Below are 18,360 nucleotides of genomic sequence, written 5' to 3'. Positions count from 1 at the left end.
CAAGTCTTTTGGAGAGGTTAAAAGCCGGACACACCTCAAAGACTCTTTGGCAGAATGGACTAAGTGTGGGGCAGATCTGTACATATATTAGATTCCTCTTGCACTCTGCCTCATATCCTCTCAACTAACCTTTACTCCAGTCCTTGCTGCAGCAACCAAAGGCGCAGAGATGTAACCAGACAGCAACTCATTTTAGTTGCTTAATTTATATTTCGCTTTCTGCCCCTGTGCCTCACTGTCACTTCTGTTGGACATAACCGTAGGAGCCTATTCAGCCATTCAATACTCAAGAAAATCTGCAAGTATTAACATCCTATGAAATAACCCCTGTCCAATGGGTAATTAAAACTAATGAATAAATACTCTCTTCTTGGTAGAACAATTCTGAGATACATTCTGTATAGCTCCTCAAGGGTTCTTAGTGATACCAAGCCCCAAATCAAGTTAATAATGTAAATGAAACTAAAAAACTTTTAAAATCACTGCCTGGGTTTTATGCCATTCCTTGTTTTACTCTTTTCAGTCCCTCGCATGTTTTCTAGGCTCAGTCATGTGCCAATACATGTTTAATAACTGCCTCTCCAGGAAAAAAAAAACTATCTTGGTTTGTAGTGTTTGCCGATTTCTATGGTATAAATACTCACACCACAGTTAATTTCAGGCTACCAGCAAAACATGACTAAATCTGCAGTTGCATAGAGGTGTACACAGTTGTACCGTGGAGGCCAGTATGGCTTGAGTCTAGCACACTACTGCTTGGGAGTGTGTATCAAAATAAACGACTGCATACAAACATTTGTCTCAAAAGATATAGGGTGAGAAAGACAAAAAGCTACCAGTCTGGGCCAATTACCAGACAATGATGGGTGTACTGACATTAGCCATGGATACCAATAAGATGAGAAAAAAATTCTTAGGTAGAAGAGGAAAGAATTTCTATTGTATAACAAATTGGTCATATGAAGAAGTTGTAGGAATGAGCAGGAAGTATGAATTTTAAGATACTCAGAAGTTTCTAGCCTTTCCAACTGAATAGACAATAATGCTATTTCCGAGACACAAAATACAGGATGACGACAAGTTCGTTTTGAGATCTATTTAGTTTGATATATTTTCATGATATCCAGGCAGATGTAGTTTGTGGGAAATACAAGTCTGAAGCTTAGGTAAGAGATAAGGGTGTGGAAGCAATAGCAAGTTATTGTGAAATTCTATTGCTGATAACTGCTTAGGTTCCTGGAATATCCTGCCACCCTTCCTCTGGCTCCAGTCAGACAGCAGTGAGGCTTTCTGATTACTGCCCTCAGGCTAGAACTGTTAGTACAGAAACGAAAAGAGAAAGGTGAGTCAGTGCTCAGTTTATCAGTTTTAAAATAGAGCTTTGAAACTCCTGGTAGAAAAAAACATGTTGATGCTAGGTGCGGTGGCTCATGCCTGTAATCCCAGCACTTTGGGAGGCCAAGGCAGGCAGATCACTTGAGGCCAGGTGTTCAAAACAAGCCTGGCCAACATGGTAAAACCCTGTCTCTACTAAAAATATAAAAATTAGCCAGACATGGTGGTACATATCAGTAATCTCAGCTATTCAGGAGGCAGAGGCAGGAGAATCACTTGAAGCCAGGAGGCAGAGGTTACAGTGAGCCAAGACTGTACCACTGCACTCCAAGCCTGGGTAACAGAGTGAGACTCTGCTTCAAAAAAAAAAAAAAAATGTTGAGAGAAAGGTTTTTTTCAAAAAAATTTTTATTTCAAAAGCCTGCATTTGTGTACCAAGAGCCAAAGTTGATGCCATAAGCAACAGATTTGGGTAGAATGAATGATGATGAAGCCTGTTTTCCTACCAACTGAAGAGAGTTGGAGATGAAGATACAGATGAGTCTCTGGGACTCTACTTACTGCCTACAGTTTCACTGCTGAGTATCAAGAGGCAGTGATTACAAATTCCCTAATAATGGTTCTGATCTAAAGAAAAATGTGCTGTGCACCACTTCCTGTCAGGAGCCCTGTAAGATGATAAACCCCAAGCAGCTCACCTTTTGCTAGGATAGCCTTGCAGCAGCAGGTGCAGTAGAAATGACAATATGGATTATTTGACAGTGTGCTGGAGTCCGGCCCCCAAGATCTCTGTTTCTAAAGCATTAGAGGACAGCATCTGGAAGTTTTCACAATTCTAAAACGGGGTGGAAACCATCATTCTCAGCAAACTGACACAAGAGCAGAAAATCAAACACTGCATGTTCTCACTCATGGGCGGGTGTTGAACAATGAGAACACATGGACACAGGGAGGGGAGCACTACACGCTGGGGTCAGTTGGGGGGAAATAGGGGAGGGACGGTGGGGGGTGGGGAGCTGGGGAGAGATAGCAAGGGGAGAAATGCCAGATATAGGTGAAGCGGAGGAAGGCAGCAAATCACACTGCCATGTGTGTACCTATGCAACCATCTTGCATGTTCTTCAAATGTACCCCAAAACCTAAAATGCAATAATGTAAAAAATAAAATTAAAATTAAAAAAAATACAAATATTAAAAAAAAAAAGAGGGCGGAAAATGGTTAAGAAAGGGCCAGTGACCCAGAGGAGCCCTTAGAGATGGAACCCCAGCCAGAGATTGAAGGGCAAACTGAGAACAGCTATGTATTCCATTAGAGTGACAACAAAACACTAGATACCCTTCTCCACTGCCATTATCACAATAAGCTTTTAGTACTTAGATTTGAACTGCTAAAAGATAAATGTAGGCACATTAAAGTTTTAAAGAGTTTGAGCACAGAGCAATTCATGAATTGGGCAGCACGCAGAACCAGAATAGGTTCAGAGAGCTCCTCCCCAGCAGCATGGCCAAGAAGGTTCCATAGGCCAAATGTGGAAGGAAATAAATAACTTGACTGGCTACAGCAAGGCACTGCCTTACTCAAGTATGAGCTGGTAGAAAGTCTCCAGTTAGAGGTTAATTGGTGGGTGCTGACTGGTTAAGCTTACATTACATTTTACTGTTTACACACATTGGGCTTCAATGTGCTTAGGAAGGATCCCAAGGTAAGGGAGTTATCTGAGCCTAATGACCTCCCAATTACTTATTTTAACATACCCATGAAAAGAGTGAGGAGAAAAGAAAATTATTTAAAATGAAACCTGAAAAGACTAGGAAAATCTAGAATGACCATGTCCTTATATCTAAAATTTACCATAATTAATTGCCATGTGTATTAGGGTTCTTCAGAAAAACAACCAGTAGTACATACAGGTATAAAAAGACTTGTTATGAAGGACTGGCTCACTTGATCATGGAGGCTGAGAAGTCCCATGATCTGCAGTTTACAAGCTACAGGCGTGATCAGGAAAGCTGGTGGTGTAGTTCCAATCCAAGACCAAAGGCCTGAGAACTAATGCTTGATTCCCAGTGCATGTGTAAAGTCCCGAGAACCAGAAGCTCCAATGTCTGAAAGCAGAGAGGATGGATGTTCCAGTTCAAGAAGAGAGCAGATTCTCCCCTCCTCCCCGTTTTGTTCTGTTTGGATCCTCAGTACATCAGATGATGCCCAGCAGCATTGGTAAGGGTAATCTTTACTCAGCTTACTGATTCAAACGATAACCTTTTCCAGAAACACCTTCACAGACACACCCAGAAATAATATCTTACCAGTTATCTGGGCATCCTTTTGCCCTATCAAATGGACACATAAATTTAACTATCATACCATAATTTACAAAATTTACCACACTAAGAGATTAAAAGAAAACAAAGAACATCTCGAGAGATGAAGAAAGCATTGCTAAATAAAATCCAGCATCCATTTATGATCAATAATCTTAGCAAACTAGTAATAGAATTGAATTTCTTAACCAAAAAACGAACAGCAAAAAAACAAAAAGCCCAAAAATGAAAACAAAAAGCAAAGCCCTACAGCAAGTATCAATCTCTTCAAAACCTAGAACATGACAATTATACCTGTTATCACCATGCCTATTTAAGTATTAAGGATACTAATGTAAGAAAATAAAACGTAAGCTAAGAAGATTAGAAAGGAAAAAACAAAATTATTCAAAATATTAAGGAACTTCTACATTACAAGTGAAAAGAATTATTTTAGACATAACAAAGTCCAGCAAATTTGTTTAACACTAAGGTAAATATACAAAATTCAGTTGTATTCCAGCACACCAGCACTAAACTATTAGAAAATTTAAAGAAGACATCATATTTACAATAGCAAGGAAAAACATAAAGTATGTTGAAATACATGTTGCAAAATATGTCAAACTATAATGCAGAAAATCTTAAAAATTTTCAAAAAACATTAAGCTTTAGCTAATCTGATAAACTCTTTTTTAGAACAGTTTAGACTTACAGAAAAATGGTAAAGATAGTACAAAGATTTACTTTATATTCTACACCCAGTTTCCCATTACTAACATCTGACATTAGTATGGTCCATTTGCTACAATCAATAAACAAGTATTAACTAAAATCCATATTTTATTCAGATTTTCTTAGTTTTACCTAATGCTCTTTTGCTGTTCCAGGATCCCAGCCAGGATACTGCATCACATTTAAACATTATGTATCTTCAGGATCCCCTTGGCTAGGACAGTTTCTCAGAGTTTCCTTGTTGTTGACAGATCTTGACAATCTTGAGGAGTACTAGTTAGCTTTGTGTAGAATGTTTCTCTACTGGGATTCGCCTGATGTTCTTCTCATTGGACTAGGGTGAAAGCTTTTTAACAGGAAGACTACAGAGGTAAAGTACCCTTCTCACTCCATGATAAACCATCATCATGTTAGGATAGACTATGAACATGACTTATCACTGTTGATGTTGTCCTTGATCCCCTCATCACATAGCTTATATCTCCACCATAAAGTTACTATTTCCCTCACCTGCTTTCTATACTGGACTCTATGAGGAAGTCACTAAGGTCAGCCCACACTGAAGCAGTGAGGAATGATACTCCCCTCCTTGAAAGCAGAGTTCTTCAAACAAGCAGAATCAACAGGATATCTATATATCTGCACAGATCTATAGACATGTCTACACGCCTGTCTGTGCATTTATATGTCTATCTTTATAGATATAGAGAGATTTAAGGGAAATTACTTCACACAATTATGGAGGGCAAGTCCCATAGTCTGCTGTCTCGAAAGTGGAGAATGAGAAAAGTTGGTGATATAATTCAGTGTGAATCCAAAGGCCTGCTGGTGTAAGTTCCTGAGGTTGAAGACCCAAGAGCTAGCGCATGGATGTCCAAAGGTGGGAAGGAAAACACAGATGTCCCAGCTCAAGAAGGAAGAATTCTCCCTTCCTCTGCCTTTTCCTTCTATCCAGGTTCTCAAAAGTTTGGATGATGCCCTCCCCTTACCCCCTGCCAACATTGATAAGGGTAATCTTTACTCAGACTATCAATTCAAATGCTAATCTCTTCTGGAAACACCCTCAGTGATACTCCCAGAAGTAATGTTTTACCAGCTACATTGGCAGCCAACATTGACACATACAATTAGTCATCACACAGAGTATCTATAATCTCTATTAAAATGTATACGGAATTCTACACAGAGAATTCTTCTCCCTTATTTATTTATATAAGCACAGATTGATCTGTTTATTTTACACTTTGGGTTACAATCCAATACTACTTTATTTTGTTGCTTAAATTGCTCTTGCTTTGGCCATTGAGAGATCTCTGACATGGGTTTGATCACTTTTTGTCTTTCTCCCTCTTTCATCTCTTTCTCTCTTTGGGTCTGGCACTAAACATGCCCCAGGCTTATGTTGTACATTTTCTGCCCCAGTCCTAGAACCAGCCATTTCTCCAAAGGGCCCTTGTTCCTTCTGTTGAAGACATTTATTTATTTATTTATTTATTTATTTATTTATTTATAGATGATAGATAGATAGATAGATAGACAGACAGACAGGCAGGCAGACAGAGTCTTGCTCTGTCGCCCAGGCTGGCGTACGGTGGTGTGGTTTCTGTTCTCTGCCTCCTGGGTTCAAGCAATTCTCCCACCTCAGGCTCCTGAGTAGCTGGGATTACAGGTGTGAGCCACCACACCTGGCTAATTTTTGTATTTTTTGGCCAGGCTTGTCTCCAACTCCCAGCCTCAAGTGATCCAGCTGCCTTGGCCTCCCAAAGTGCTGCGATTACAGGTGTGAGCTACCATGCCTGCCCTACTGAAGACATTTATTTTTAACCAGCACAATTTTGTTGCTTCTTTTTTGAAAATTTGAAACAACCCCAAACTTACAGAAAAGTTCGAAAATTTACCTCAAAGAACTTTTTCTTGTATTATTTGAATGTACTTTGCGGAACTGTTGACCCATCACCTCCCAATACTTTCAAGTGTACTTCTTACAAAGTCATACTTATCTACGTAACCACAATACACTTATCAAAAGTGAGCAATTAACATTCATCTATTACATAATCTAGTCCTCAGATACATTCATGTTTCAGCTAATGCTCAAATCATGTCTTTTATGGCAATAGGGCTCAGAATCATGAGTTGCCTTTGTCATGTCTGCGATGGTTACTTTTGTCAAATCGGAGAACTTGGTGAACTGTGAGTAAAGCAGGTTGCCCTCCAATCAGTTACAGGTCCAAGGAGAACAAAAAGACCAGCCTCCCTGGGCAAGAGGGAATTCTCCAGCAGATGGCCCTGGGACTTCATCTGCACCATCCACTCTTGTAGGTCTCCAGCTTGCAGGCCCACACTGCCCATATTGGACTTGCCTGCCGCCATAATTGTGTGAACCAATTCTTCATAATAAATCTCTTTATATATATATGCCTCCTATCGGTTCTGTTTCTCTAGAGAATCATAATGCAGTGTCTTTAATCTCTGTCGGTCTGGAACAGTTCCTCCAACTGTCTTGACTTCTATGTCCTTGACACTTATGAAGCTTACAGGGCAAATATTTTGTAGTACATTCCTTAAATTGGATTTGTTTTCTCATGATTAGACCCAAGTTATGTAGGAAATGCACTGGGTTGCAAGACTCTGATTTTTCCCATTACTAATGTTCACTTTGATCTTTTGATTAAGGTGGAGTCTTTCAGGATTTTCCTCTTTGTAACTAAGTACTTTGTGGAAAGATGTGTTGAACCCTATAAAAATTTCACTTGTCACTAAACTTTGAATTTACTCATTTATTATAATTTATATCTGTAATGGACTCAGGGTATTGGAAATATTCATCAGATTATAATCTGTTGCTATCATAATTTATTTTGTTGCTCAAGTTAGTCCATATTTGGCCAGTGGGAACCTTTTCAGGTTGGTTCCTATGTCCTTTTGATCTGTCTCCATCATTACTTTCACATATATATGAAACACATATATATATATGATGTATAACAAGATGTTTCAGGCTCAACATTTATTTGCCTTGTCCTAGCCCTGGAATCAGCCATTTTTCCAAGGAGCCCCAGTTTCTTTTTTTTTTTTTTTTTTGGAGAGTTGCCCTGCCGCCCGGCTGGTGTGCAGTGGCGCGATTTTGGCTCACTGCAACCTCTGCCTCCTGGGTTCAAGTGATTCTCCTGCCTCAGTCTCCCGAGTAGCTGGGACTACAGGTGTGCACCACCATGCCCAGCTAGTTTTCGTATTTTTAGTAGAGATGGGGTTTCACCATGTTGGCCAGGCTGGTCTCGAACTCCTGACCTCAGGTGATCCACCCGCCTCGGACTCCCAAAGTGCTGGGATTACAGGCATGATGCAAGATATGCTCATTGCTTTTGGGGTGTCACTGTTCCCAGGCCCTCTTAGTGTACAAATGTAGAAAATATTTGTGTGTGTGTGCATGTGTGTGTGTATGCATATGCAGCAGTTTTATATCTACATTTATTTCTATGCTGTCTATATATATTAAATATATATATTAAAAACTTGAGTTCATATCAATACCACCAATTTCATTATAACAGAAGACTCATTCAAGTTTTCTCTTTCCATTCTTGTAACTCCCTTCTTCAACAGTAAAGAATGTGGTTCTCGTTATCATTCATATATTCACTTATTGGATCAATCATCTCTACAAATAACTAATTTCCCATTTCTGCCATCATCACTACGCCAAGCAAATCCTTCCTGAACACACTTGGGTCCCAGTGCCTTGCACCTGGCTGTCTCTCTCACTACTTCCCACCTCTTGTGGGAGGGCATTTTAAAAGATAAGCATGATACCTGAACTCTCTTGTTTACTCCTTCCTCTGCCTTGTTACCTGGAACATGGATGTAATGGTTGAAGTTTGAGCCACTCTCTGGACTATGAGGATGAGGGTCACACCTACAAACATCAGAGCAGTGAGCTGTAAAATCCCTGAATTTCTGATGCTTTGGCAAAGCAAACTAGCCCTATTCATCCTGGCCTGCCCACTGTCTAGACTTTTACATGAGACAGCCATATAACATGAGTCTTTAAATAAATATTACTGGTTTGAGTTACTATCAGGCAGACATTGTAATTCTACTTGATAAACATGTCCACAACTAGAGGCCAGCAGAAACAAGGATACATCTACTAATGCCAGGAGGCAGTGATGAGAACCTTCATCACCAAGATGAGGGAGCACAACAGCCTATTAGAAATTAGAATCCAGCTTAGCAAAAAGAGGGTCAGGGAAGACCAATGAAGTGATTAGGACTATGTCTTCTACCACTGGAGGTAGAAACTTAGTTGATTTCAGAAAATTAAATAGTAACATGTCTTGCACTACTAAGCTCTGAATCTGAGATGGGCTCTACAAAGAGTGTAGATGAAATCACGTTAATGGCAATGGCAATGGATGACATCCAGGGAGTTTGCAATGGAAGAAAAAACGAACCTTAAACATCTCAAAAACTAGCTATTAGAAAGGAAGCAGCCAGCAGGTATTAAGAGTGAGAGAATTAAAGGATAACTTCTGAACAAGACTTTTTTTTGTATCCCTTAGGGAATTAACTACAAACATTAAAGTACATTTCATATCATTGCCTTTCATATTGTTACATTCAGCCTTGGATTTTTATCCCAAGGGGTGATATTTTAAAAACTAGAAACAATTTCAACTTCTGCATCACAGTGAAATCTACAGGCAGAGTTAAAAAGGGTTAGGTACATACACTACTAGAAAGTCTAGGCCAGATTTACTGGTTTTCATTCATTTCTTGGTCTTTAATCAGTCTGGAGGCTCATGTAAAGGCAGATTTGAAGGGAAAAAAGACACAAGAACAAGACATGGAAGGATGGAAGGGGTGATGCCATTGGAGGTTGCTAGAATTGCCTGGGCTTTTACTTGGGATGATCCCTAGCACAAGTGTGAGGCACAGAATAAATTGTTATGTACCATATCACATTCTTCACACATGCCTCTCACATGGTCATACGCATACTCAAACCAAATCAACATAAACCTAATTGAAGGCAGCCTAGGTGGGCAAAAGGCCTTCATTAGAGTTATGCATAGTTCAGTGATATGTAGACAAGAGTCCTCCATTCTAAACAGCTTTCTCGATGGTTGTTGGTTATTGGACTACCAGCTGATATCACCATCTCTATTTGAACTTCCTTTAATTTTAGGGTCCTCTCCTAGCTGTTGGCTGGGATATAATAATTACTCTGGTTCATCTTGTATTGGTAGCTGCCTGTTTAATTCTCCAAGATTTCATATTCAGAATGACAGAATAAGAAATCATGAGTCAAATCAGCGGTCTTGAGAAGTATCGTCACTAATGCATATTAGCTACATCAAGTGGCCAATTTGCTTTACTTTATAATCCCTTGGGGATTTATCCATTTTTTTTTTAAATTACCAGTTTTAGGCTGTATATACTTATCATATATTCATTAAATTTTAGTAGCAGTAACGTAAGTTGTTTTTACACCTGTTTGTAACTGTGCCCTGAGATGACACTGAATTAACTTAAATTCAAATGACTTAACTGACTTGAAATTAAACATAAAAATGTATGAGAGATGAGGGAAATATTATTCCCAAAATAGAAGGTCACACAATATTTTCAGATTATTTTATTCTTACCCCACAAACACCACAGATATTCAACAGCTTAAAAAATAAATTGGCGGGGCGTGGTATCTCACGCCTGTAATCCCAGCACTTCCGGAGGCCGAGACAGGCGGATCACGAAGTCAGGAGCTTGAGACCATCCTGGCCAACATAGTGAAACCCCGTCTCTACTAAAAATACAAAAATGAGCTGGGCATGGTAGTGTGCACCTGCAATCCCACCTACTTGGGAGGCTGAGGCGCGAGAATAGCTTGAACCAGGGAGTCAGAGGTTGAAGTGAGCTGAGATTGCACCACTGTACTCCAGCCTGGAGATACAGCAAGACTCTCTCAAAAACAAACAAACAACAAAAAAACCCAAAAAGCAACAACAAAAAAAACCAAATAACTTAATGCTCTCATGTCTTTTTAGATTTAGGTAAGCCAACAATTCCTGACCATTCTGTAATTTTGTAGTCATGTTTGATTAAATGACAGACGAAATCTGAATTGTATATTAACAGAATTCTGATACATATTATATGAATGAAATGGACACTGCCGAACATAAAGTACAACAACTGAGGCAAGTCGGTCTGCTGCCCAGTTTGGAGTGCAATGGTGAGGTCTCGGCTCACTCCACCACCCACGCTCAAGCAATTCCCTTGCCTCAGCCTCCGGAGCACCTGGCACTCCAGGTGCCTGCCACCATGCCCAGCTAATTTTTGTGTTTTTAGTAGAGACAGGGTTTCACTATGTTGGCCAGGTTGGGCTCAAACTCCTGACCTCAGGTGATCCACCCTCTTCGGTCTCCCAAAGTGCTAGAATTGCAGGCATGAGCCACCGCGCCCAGCTAAGTACAACAAAATCTTATGTAACAAGCCAGTAATATGGGCTATAGCCTTGTTCCCACATAGCATCTTAAACTGTTAAATATAAATCAGAATTATTGTGAAATCATTGAGGAAAATAAAAATTAGTTTTTGAGACTATAGAATTTTGCAAATTTATGCAAATGCATAAAAAAAGATATAAATTGTGGCCTATACTCTTACGGATGTCTTATTTGGGGAAGGTCTTCCGGTAATCATGGAACTATAAAGCCCATCAGAAAGGAATATTAAAAAGCATGATAATTCCATAATCTTATTCCATAGGAGGGGTTATTCTACAGGAGGTCCTAGTTCATTTTATTTTTCCCCCTTTTTCACTGCTGTCTGGTAGAGCTACAGGTCAATGCTCAGATAAAGCAGGTTGAGAGAGTCAGCCTTGAGGTTGGACGTCACTGGTGGGCTTTAAAATGGCTCAACTCCTGGTCAGGTCAGGACGTTACTGGTGGACAGACCACAGGACGGCAAATAGATTAGGAATTGGCAGTGTTTACGAATCCTGGGGAGAGAATTTCAGATCCCGAGTCAAAGCCTGCTGCGATACCTCCAGGCCTCCCCATTTGCTGCCACGCTCTGGCTTTCCCTGGCGGTCCCAAGGTCCAGCTTGTAATTGGAATCGACAGCCTTCACCGACAAGAAAGCACTATAATTTTCAGTTTGGGATTTAAGTGGGGATTAAGCTCACGGATTCCCAGGCGCCTAGTCAGAGGCCGAGCTCCCGGTTGGATCTCAGTGAGACGTGTTGCTGAGGAACACTGCAGCTTGGCTTCCCGGTGCTTCCCAGCTCCCCCGCAGGGCCGTCAACCACCCACCCACTCTTGGGGAGGGGACCGACTGCGCGCCCCGCCACGCACGTTCCCCACGCCCTGGCTCCCGTCGCACGCGCTCCTCCCACCTGAGCCCTGCCACGCGCGCCCTTCCCACTGCCCGAGCCCCGCCACGCGCGCCCCGGCTCAGCCCCAGGAGCGCGCACCGCCGGCCTTTTCCCGCCGCGCTGTCTGGTGCCGCTAGCGCCCTCTCGCCGGGGGAGGCGCTGCTGTCGCCGGGGGAGCGCCTCCTCCTCTTCCTCCAACTCTTCCCCGCCTCCTCCCGCTTCTCCTCCTCCTCCTCTACAGTTGCCTGCCCTGGGCGGGGGCGAGCGCGTCCGGTTTGCGGGAAGCGTTCGGAAATGGCAACTTGCGCGGTGGAGGTGTTCGGGCTCCTGGAGGACGAGGTGCGGAGGCCGCGGGGCTACGGGGCGGGCTTCCCTTCGGGCTATTCAGCAGCCCGACCCGGGGAGGTAGCAGCGGCGGCCACGGCCGGACGCTCCGCTGTCAGCCCCTCCTCTCTCGTCGCGAGCGCGGAGAGCGCGCAAGGCGCCGCGAGGACTGCGGGGGCGGCCCGGCGCGCGGGCGCTGGGAGCTAGCGGGAGGGAGCCAGTCTGTCGGGTCCACACCGCCCACTCCGAAGCGGCCGCCGAGTTCCTTGTCGGTTTCCTTCAGGAAGTGTTGAGGAGGGGGCGATGCGGCCGGCGGGGGACGCACATCACTGCGCCAGCCCCTTCCTGCCACCCCCGCCTGGCATGCAGGGCTCCCAGGGGTGGGGAGACGGTCGTAGCATCCCCGCTGTTGATTTGCTTGCCCTGGCAGAGGCCCGGCCAACTTAACTTTACGGACTTCGGTCTGGAGAGTTCTAAGTGAATTCTCATTTGCTGTTTTGGTTTTTTCTTCTTTATCTGAAATCCTTTTTAATTCTCTAACTAGAGACAAGATTGGGAGAGCAGGAACGTAAATTTTTCTCTTCCTCCTCAGCAACAAGTGTCAAGTGTGTGAAGTTCTTGCTTGGTTTCTCCGGTCATCGTTGATGTTAAAAAGTAAAGTCAAAAATGTGTAAATACCTCATAAAGAAGTTACTACATCTGTTCTCTTTGAAAACTAAGTTAAGCTCTGGGATTTGAAGAAGGCAGAGCTGGCTCTTCTCAGCTTATGCTTATTAAAAATACTGTAACACCATTTGGAAAGGTTGTTCCGTCGGAAATGATGTATGTGGCTTCTCTGTGTTCTTGGAGATTGTCTCAAAAATGCAAGTGGGTGGGACATGAAAAGGCTGTGTATAGTCTAACAGTGGGACTGATTCCAAGTCAAAAAAAATCAATTTTTTTTTGCGTTCTTGTTGGCTTATTAAGCTACCACCTGTACCTGTTGTCAACATTAGACCCAATTAACAGAAAATCCCTCAGCCTAATTTATGCTGCTTGCTTAGGTATTGTAATACTTAAGTTGTATATTTCCTTCTCTCAGTAACTTGATGTCAAACGTTTTACACTTCTCTTGAGAGTTCTTTGTTTATAAAGGGTGGGAAATTTATTATGCAGAGAAGTTATTTCAGGATATTTTGAAAATGCTTACGTGATGCGGTTAGAATTTAATTTCCTAGTTACTGCTGCCAGAAGAGAAACAAAGTGATGATGGACAAATGGTGGCGGCTCACAGTCCCTCAGAAACCATAGTCAATGTGTTATAGCTACAGATAACATTCTAGCTCATGGCCCCTTTATTCTGTAGACCAGATCAGAAGATAATGCAGCACTTCCCCTGTGGTCGCTTTCTTATCAGTTAGATTTCCCTGCTTGCTACCTACACTGCCCAATGCAGGTAACTTCAAGCTCGTGTCCAACCCCATCAGGCTGGTCTTGGACTTTCTTTCCCTGCTGTTGTTATTCACAGGTAGGCCCTGCTAATGGCAAATTTCTCATCTCGCCTCCTTCCAGCAGAGCCAGTTGATCTTAGTGAAAATATTGCCAAAGCTGTCATTCACCAACTGTTTTCTCTCTTGCTACATGATCAGTGTTTTTAATTATCTGCTTTATTAATTTCTCTGTTTTCAATCATCACCTCTCTGCCTAGCTGAAATAAAACTAAGTGTGACAGTTAGCGGGTGGTTGGTAAGCTACTGGGGCTAAAGGCCAGAAACTCCACCCTTTGAAATGTGGATTTCCTGAACTTGCTGAAGGATTTGTACTTCATGGCATGGGGCCTATCCCGTTCACATTATGGGAGTTCTCACTGTCATTTCCATGACTCTAATTTCCTCTATCCCCCTCTGTCTGTTTTGTCCACATTGAGGAAGGGAGTGAGATAGGAAGATAAGAGAGATGGTGATGAAGAATCTTCCACTTCCATTGTAATTGGATTATTCATTCAACAGACATTCATTTACTGTTTGCTCTGAACCATGCATTGTGCTAGGCACCAGGGATAGAGAGGCAAAAAAGACATTCTTAGCCTCGGACTGAGGGAAAGACAAAAGCCACTTTTTTTCCTGTGGTGGCTGCCATCTCTTTATCACCTGCCTTTTATTTTCTGGTCCATCACAAAAGTAAAAGGTGGATTGGAACACAGACACACCCCTTTTGTTAAAGGAAGGAAGCATTGCAGCTGTGTCACTTCTAAAACTCACAGACTAATCTGGAAATAGGCAGCCCTCTGCTGTTGATTAAAAGTAAAATGCTTTTCTGTTACAACAAAAGGAGATGATTCTTATTTTTAAATTTGGAACTAAAACAGGGAGAAAAATAATTTGAAATGGGGTAGAAGATAGTGAAAGAATTGTAATCAGTAGATAGTGAATAGCTGCTGAGTCACAGTGTCTGAGCCTTATGCACGAAGTGTGCTAAAATGTAAATCATAATACCTTTCTCTCACTTTTCTTTTTTCTTTCTTTTTTTTTTTTTTTTGACATGGAGTTTCACCCTGTTGCCGAGGCTGGAGTGCAGTGGCACGATCTCAGCTCACTGCAACCTCCACCTCTCAATTTCAGGCGATTCTCCTACCTCAGCCTCCCAAGTAGCTGAGACTACAGGTGCACAAGCCACCACACCCGACTGATTTTTGTATTTTTAGTAGAGGTGGGTTTTCACTGTGTTAGCCAGGATGGTCTCAGTCTCCTGACCTTGTGATCCACTGGCCTCAGCCTCCCAAAGTCCTAGGATTACAGACGTGAGCCACCATGCCCGGCTACCTTTCTCTCAGTTTTCAGTGAGTTTTAACTCCTCTTCCACATATAAGTGGCTTATGGTAAGAGATGGTCCTGGCTGCGTGTGCTGAATTTTGCTGTTAAAGCATTAACAAACCAAGGAGGAAGTGTAGTATAATTTATAACAGATTTGTTCTGACAGCCACTTGAAATTAGCAGTAGAGAATAATATGCACCAGTCTTTAGTGGGGAGCAGTGTCGTGGATGTGGACTGGAATTCAGCATCCCTTCCCACCTCCTTCCGATGCACCTCCCAGTTAGGTGGAGGCGGGAAAACTAACACTGTTTCCCACACTCCCTTGAAATTATTAGTCTGTATCCAAGATAGTCTCCCCAGTTAGGTGCACGTACTTGGGATTTGGGAAGTAGAAATGAGGTAGAGCTTATTGTTTTGTTTCTTTGGCTTTTTCTGCTAAAAAGCACAGTCAGGCAAACGTTGAGTTTTTCTGCATAAGTATTCCAATATCTGATAACTTGCTTTGTATGAAGTCACAGAAGTAGGGGTGGTGGTGGCTTCTAGAATGAGTTCAAGAATATAACCATCAAGATTGGTTATATTCTTGAACTCATCAGTTCTGGTGATGGCTCCTTTTCACCTGCTTTTCTGACTGAGGCGGAGGTAGTAGCTTCCTGGGTGGGTTGGTCTGACGTGTTTCTGATCTAGAACTGCGGTCTCCAACCATTTTGGCACCAGGGACTGGTTTCATGAAGATAGTTTTTCCATGGACCTGGGGTGAGGGCTGGTGGTTTCAGGATGATTCAAACAGATTACCTTACATTTATTGTGCCCTCTCCTCCTCTCATTATTGCATTGTAATATAAAGTGAAATAATTATACAATTCACCATAATGTAGAATCATTGGGAGCCCTGAGCTTGTTTTCCTGAAACTAGATGGTCTCTTCTGGGGGCGACGGGAGACAGTGACAGATCAACAGGCATTGGATTCTTATAAGGAGCACACAGCCTAGATCTCTTGCATGCGCAGTTAGGGTTCATGCTGCTTTGAGAATCTAATGCTGCTGCTGATCTCACAGGCGGCGGAGCTCGGGAGGTAATGTTATAGATGAGGAGTGGCTGTAAATACAGATGAAGCTTTGCTCACTGGCCTGCCATTCACCTCCTGCTGTGTGGTGGGTTACTAAGGTTGAGGACCCCTACTCTAGAAGTCCAGCCTTGAACCTACTCCTCCAGCTCTTCCAAAGATTTTTGTAAGTATCTAATCCCCTGTATTAGCTTCTTTCTTCTTTAAATATTGAGAATGGGCCGGTCGCTATGGCTCACACCTGTAATCCTAGCACTTTGGGAGGCTAAGGTGGGCGGATTACTTGAGGTCAGGAGTTCAACACCAGCCTGGCCAACATGGTGAAACCTGTCTCTACTAAAAAATATATATATATATATTTTTTTTTTTTTTCACACATACAAAAATTGGATGGGTGTGATGGCACGTGCCTGTAATCCCAGCTACTCGGGAGGCTGATGCAGGGGAATGGCTTGAACCCGGGAGGTGGAGGTTGTGGTGAGCCGAGATCATGCCACTGCTCTCCAGCCTGGGTGATAGAGTGAGACTTAAAAAAAAAAACAAAATTGAGAACAATTTTTGTATCCTATAATAAAGGCTGACTGAAGCAAGGAAAAGAAGGAAGGAAATAAAGAGTTTAAAGTCTCCACTGCCGGTGTGGAGAGTGCAGTTTGCACATGCAGAAGAATAGATGCCCCTGGTGGCAGCAGCTGCAATACATAAGCAACAGGGTAACTAAGAAGGGTATATTCTGATACTTCTGGACCCAGTTAGGCTGAGCAGAAACTGACCCTCACTCAGGGAACAAAATTCCCAAACCTTTATGTGCTTTACACAAAGGAGGAGAAGCATAGTTTAATAAGCAGCAGCTGTATTAGTAATCACTTCCAATCATTCATGCATTGTTTTTGCCATTAGTGCTTTTTTGCAACTATTTAATTGCAGAATCATTATAAAATATTTTTCATGGGTTTCCCTGGGACCAAAGGAGTGAATAAATATAGTGTATTTTAAAAATAATTTATTTCAAAATTATCTTAAACCAACAGAAAAGTTGAAAGTTTAACATAAAGAGCTCCAGTATCCTCATAATGCAGATTCTCCAACTGTTAACCTTTTCACTACAATTGTTCCATCGCTCTTTTTTGTCATTTTCATTCATCTTTTTCTGAACCTTTTGAGAGCAAGCTGCGGATACAATGCCCCATCATCTCTAAATACTCTAGTGTGTATTTTTCTAAAACAAGAATACTTACCTGCATAACAGCCATACAACTCTCCAGGCTAGGAAATGGAAATGATACACAGTGCCATTTAATCCACAGATACCATCCAAATTTTGACAAATGTTCTAATAATTTATCTTTTTCCTTTTCTGGTCTAAGAGCCTATCTGGAACATATATTGCATTTACCTGGCGGTCTCTTCTAATCTGTAACAGTTCCTCAGTTTTTCTTGTGCTAGACAGTTTTAGGAAGGACGGGCTGTACATCCTGTGATGCTTCTTATTTTGGGTCTCTTGAGTGTTTCCTTGTGGCCATGTTCAGGTCCCACTCTTTGGGCAGGAATCACAGAAATGATGCTATGTTCTTCCCATGCATCACACCAGGGTACACTGATACTGTCTTGTCCCAACACTGTCAGTAATAACCTTGATCACTTGGTCACCTTGGTGTCTGACAGGTTTCTTCTCTGTAATGTCACCGTTTTTCTCTTTATAATTGATAGTATTTTAGGGGAACATATTGTAAGATTATGCCAATCTCCTATTTTCTCATCAAGTCTTCATCCTCAGTTTTAGCATCCATTGATGAATTCTAGCTGAACCAAACACCACTGTTTTGTTTTCTTTCTGTCTATATTAGTTGACATTCTATGTAAGAAGAGCTTTCCTCTTCCTCTCGTTTATTAATATCAGCATGGACTTGTGGAATCCCATTTTATTCAACAGGTTATAATCAGTTACTGTCATTAAGTATTGTATTGCTCATACCGTCCCAGTTTGTCCAGTGAGAGCCCTTTCAAGGAGGTTCCTATGTCCTTGTAACAAGTCTGCATCATTCTTGAACACTTTATTACTTTCTGCCAGTAGTTGTAGGCGTCTCTTGTATTTTACCTGGCTCAGCTCTGTCTGCAGTCAGCCATTTTTGCGAGGAGCACTGTTTCTATTTAATATAAAATTGCTTTTACATGCTACAATTTGAGTGCTCGGTGTGCTCATTGTTACTGTGATATACTCTTGGGCCATCTCAGTGAACAGAGTTAAGAAGTGTATGTGTGTGTGTTTATGTGTATATGTGTACTATACACGCACACACGTAAAGTATACGCATAGATCTATAGCTATTTCTATATCAGTCTGTAAATACATATATTTTAAAATTATGATTTCATACTAATTTTTCCATGTCAAACACCTTACTTCCTTTATAGCCATAAGTACCTTTT

The 18,360-nt window shown here is 41.8% G+C and overlaps 1 protein-coding gene across 1 annotated transcript in view; it reads left to right on the top strand.

The window, feature by feature from the left end:
• The first annotated feature begins 11,858 nt into the window (after positions 1 to 11,858).
• Positions 11,859 to 18,360, top strand: part of NEDD4 (NEDD4 E3 ubiquitin protein ligase) — a 176,392-nt gene continuing 169,890 nt past the window's right edge. The window contains exon 1 of the mRNA XM_017543382.2: positions 11,859 to 12,088. Within this exon, the coding sequence (XP_017398871.1) occupies positions 12,044 to 12,088 (45 nt within the window). The 5' untranslated portion in view covers positions 11,859 to 12,043. The remainder of the gene's footprint in view (positions 12,089 to 18,360) is intronic.

This window comes from Cebus imitator, unplaced genomic scaffold (assembly GCF_001604975.1).
Source record: "Cebus imitator isolate Cc_AM_T3 unplaced genomic scaffold, Cebus_imitator-1.0 Scaffold154, whole genome shotgun sequence".
NCBI lineage: Eukaryota > Metazoa > Chordata > Mammalia > Primates > Cebidae > Cebus > Cebus imitator.
The sequence above is the reverse complement of the archived record's forward strand: the minus strand, read 5'-3'. Positions and strand labels throughout refer to the sequence as shown.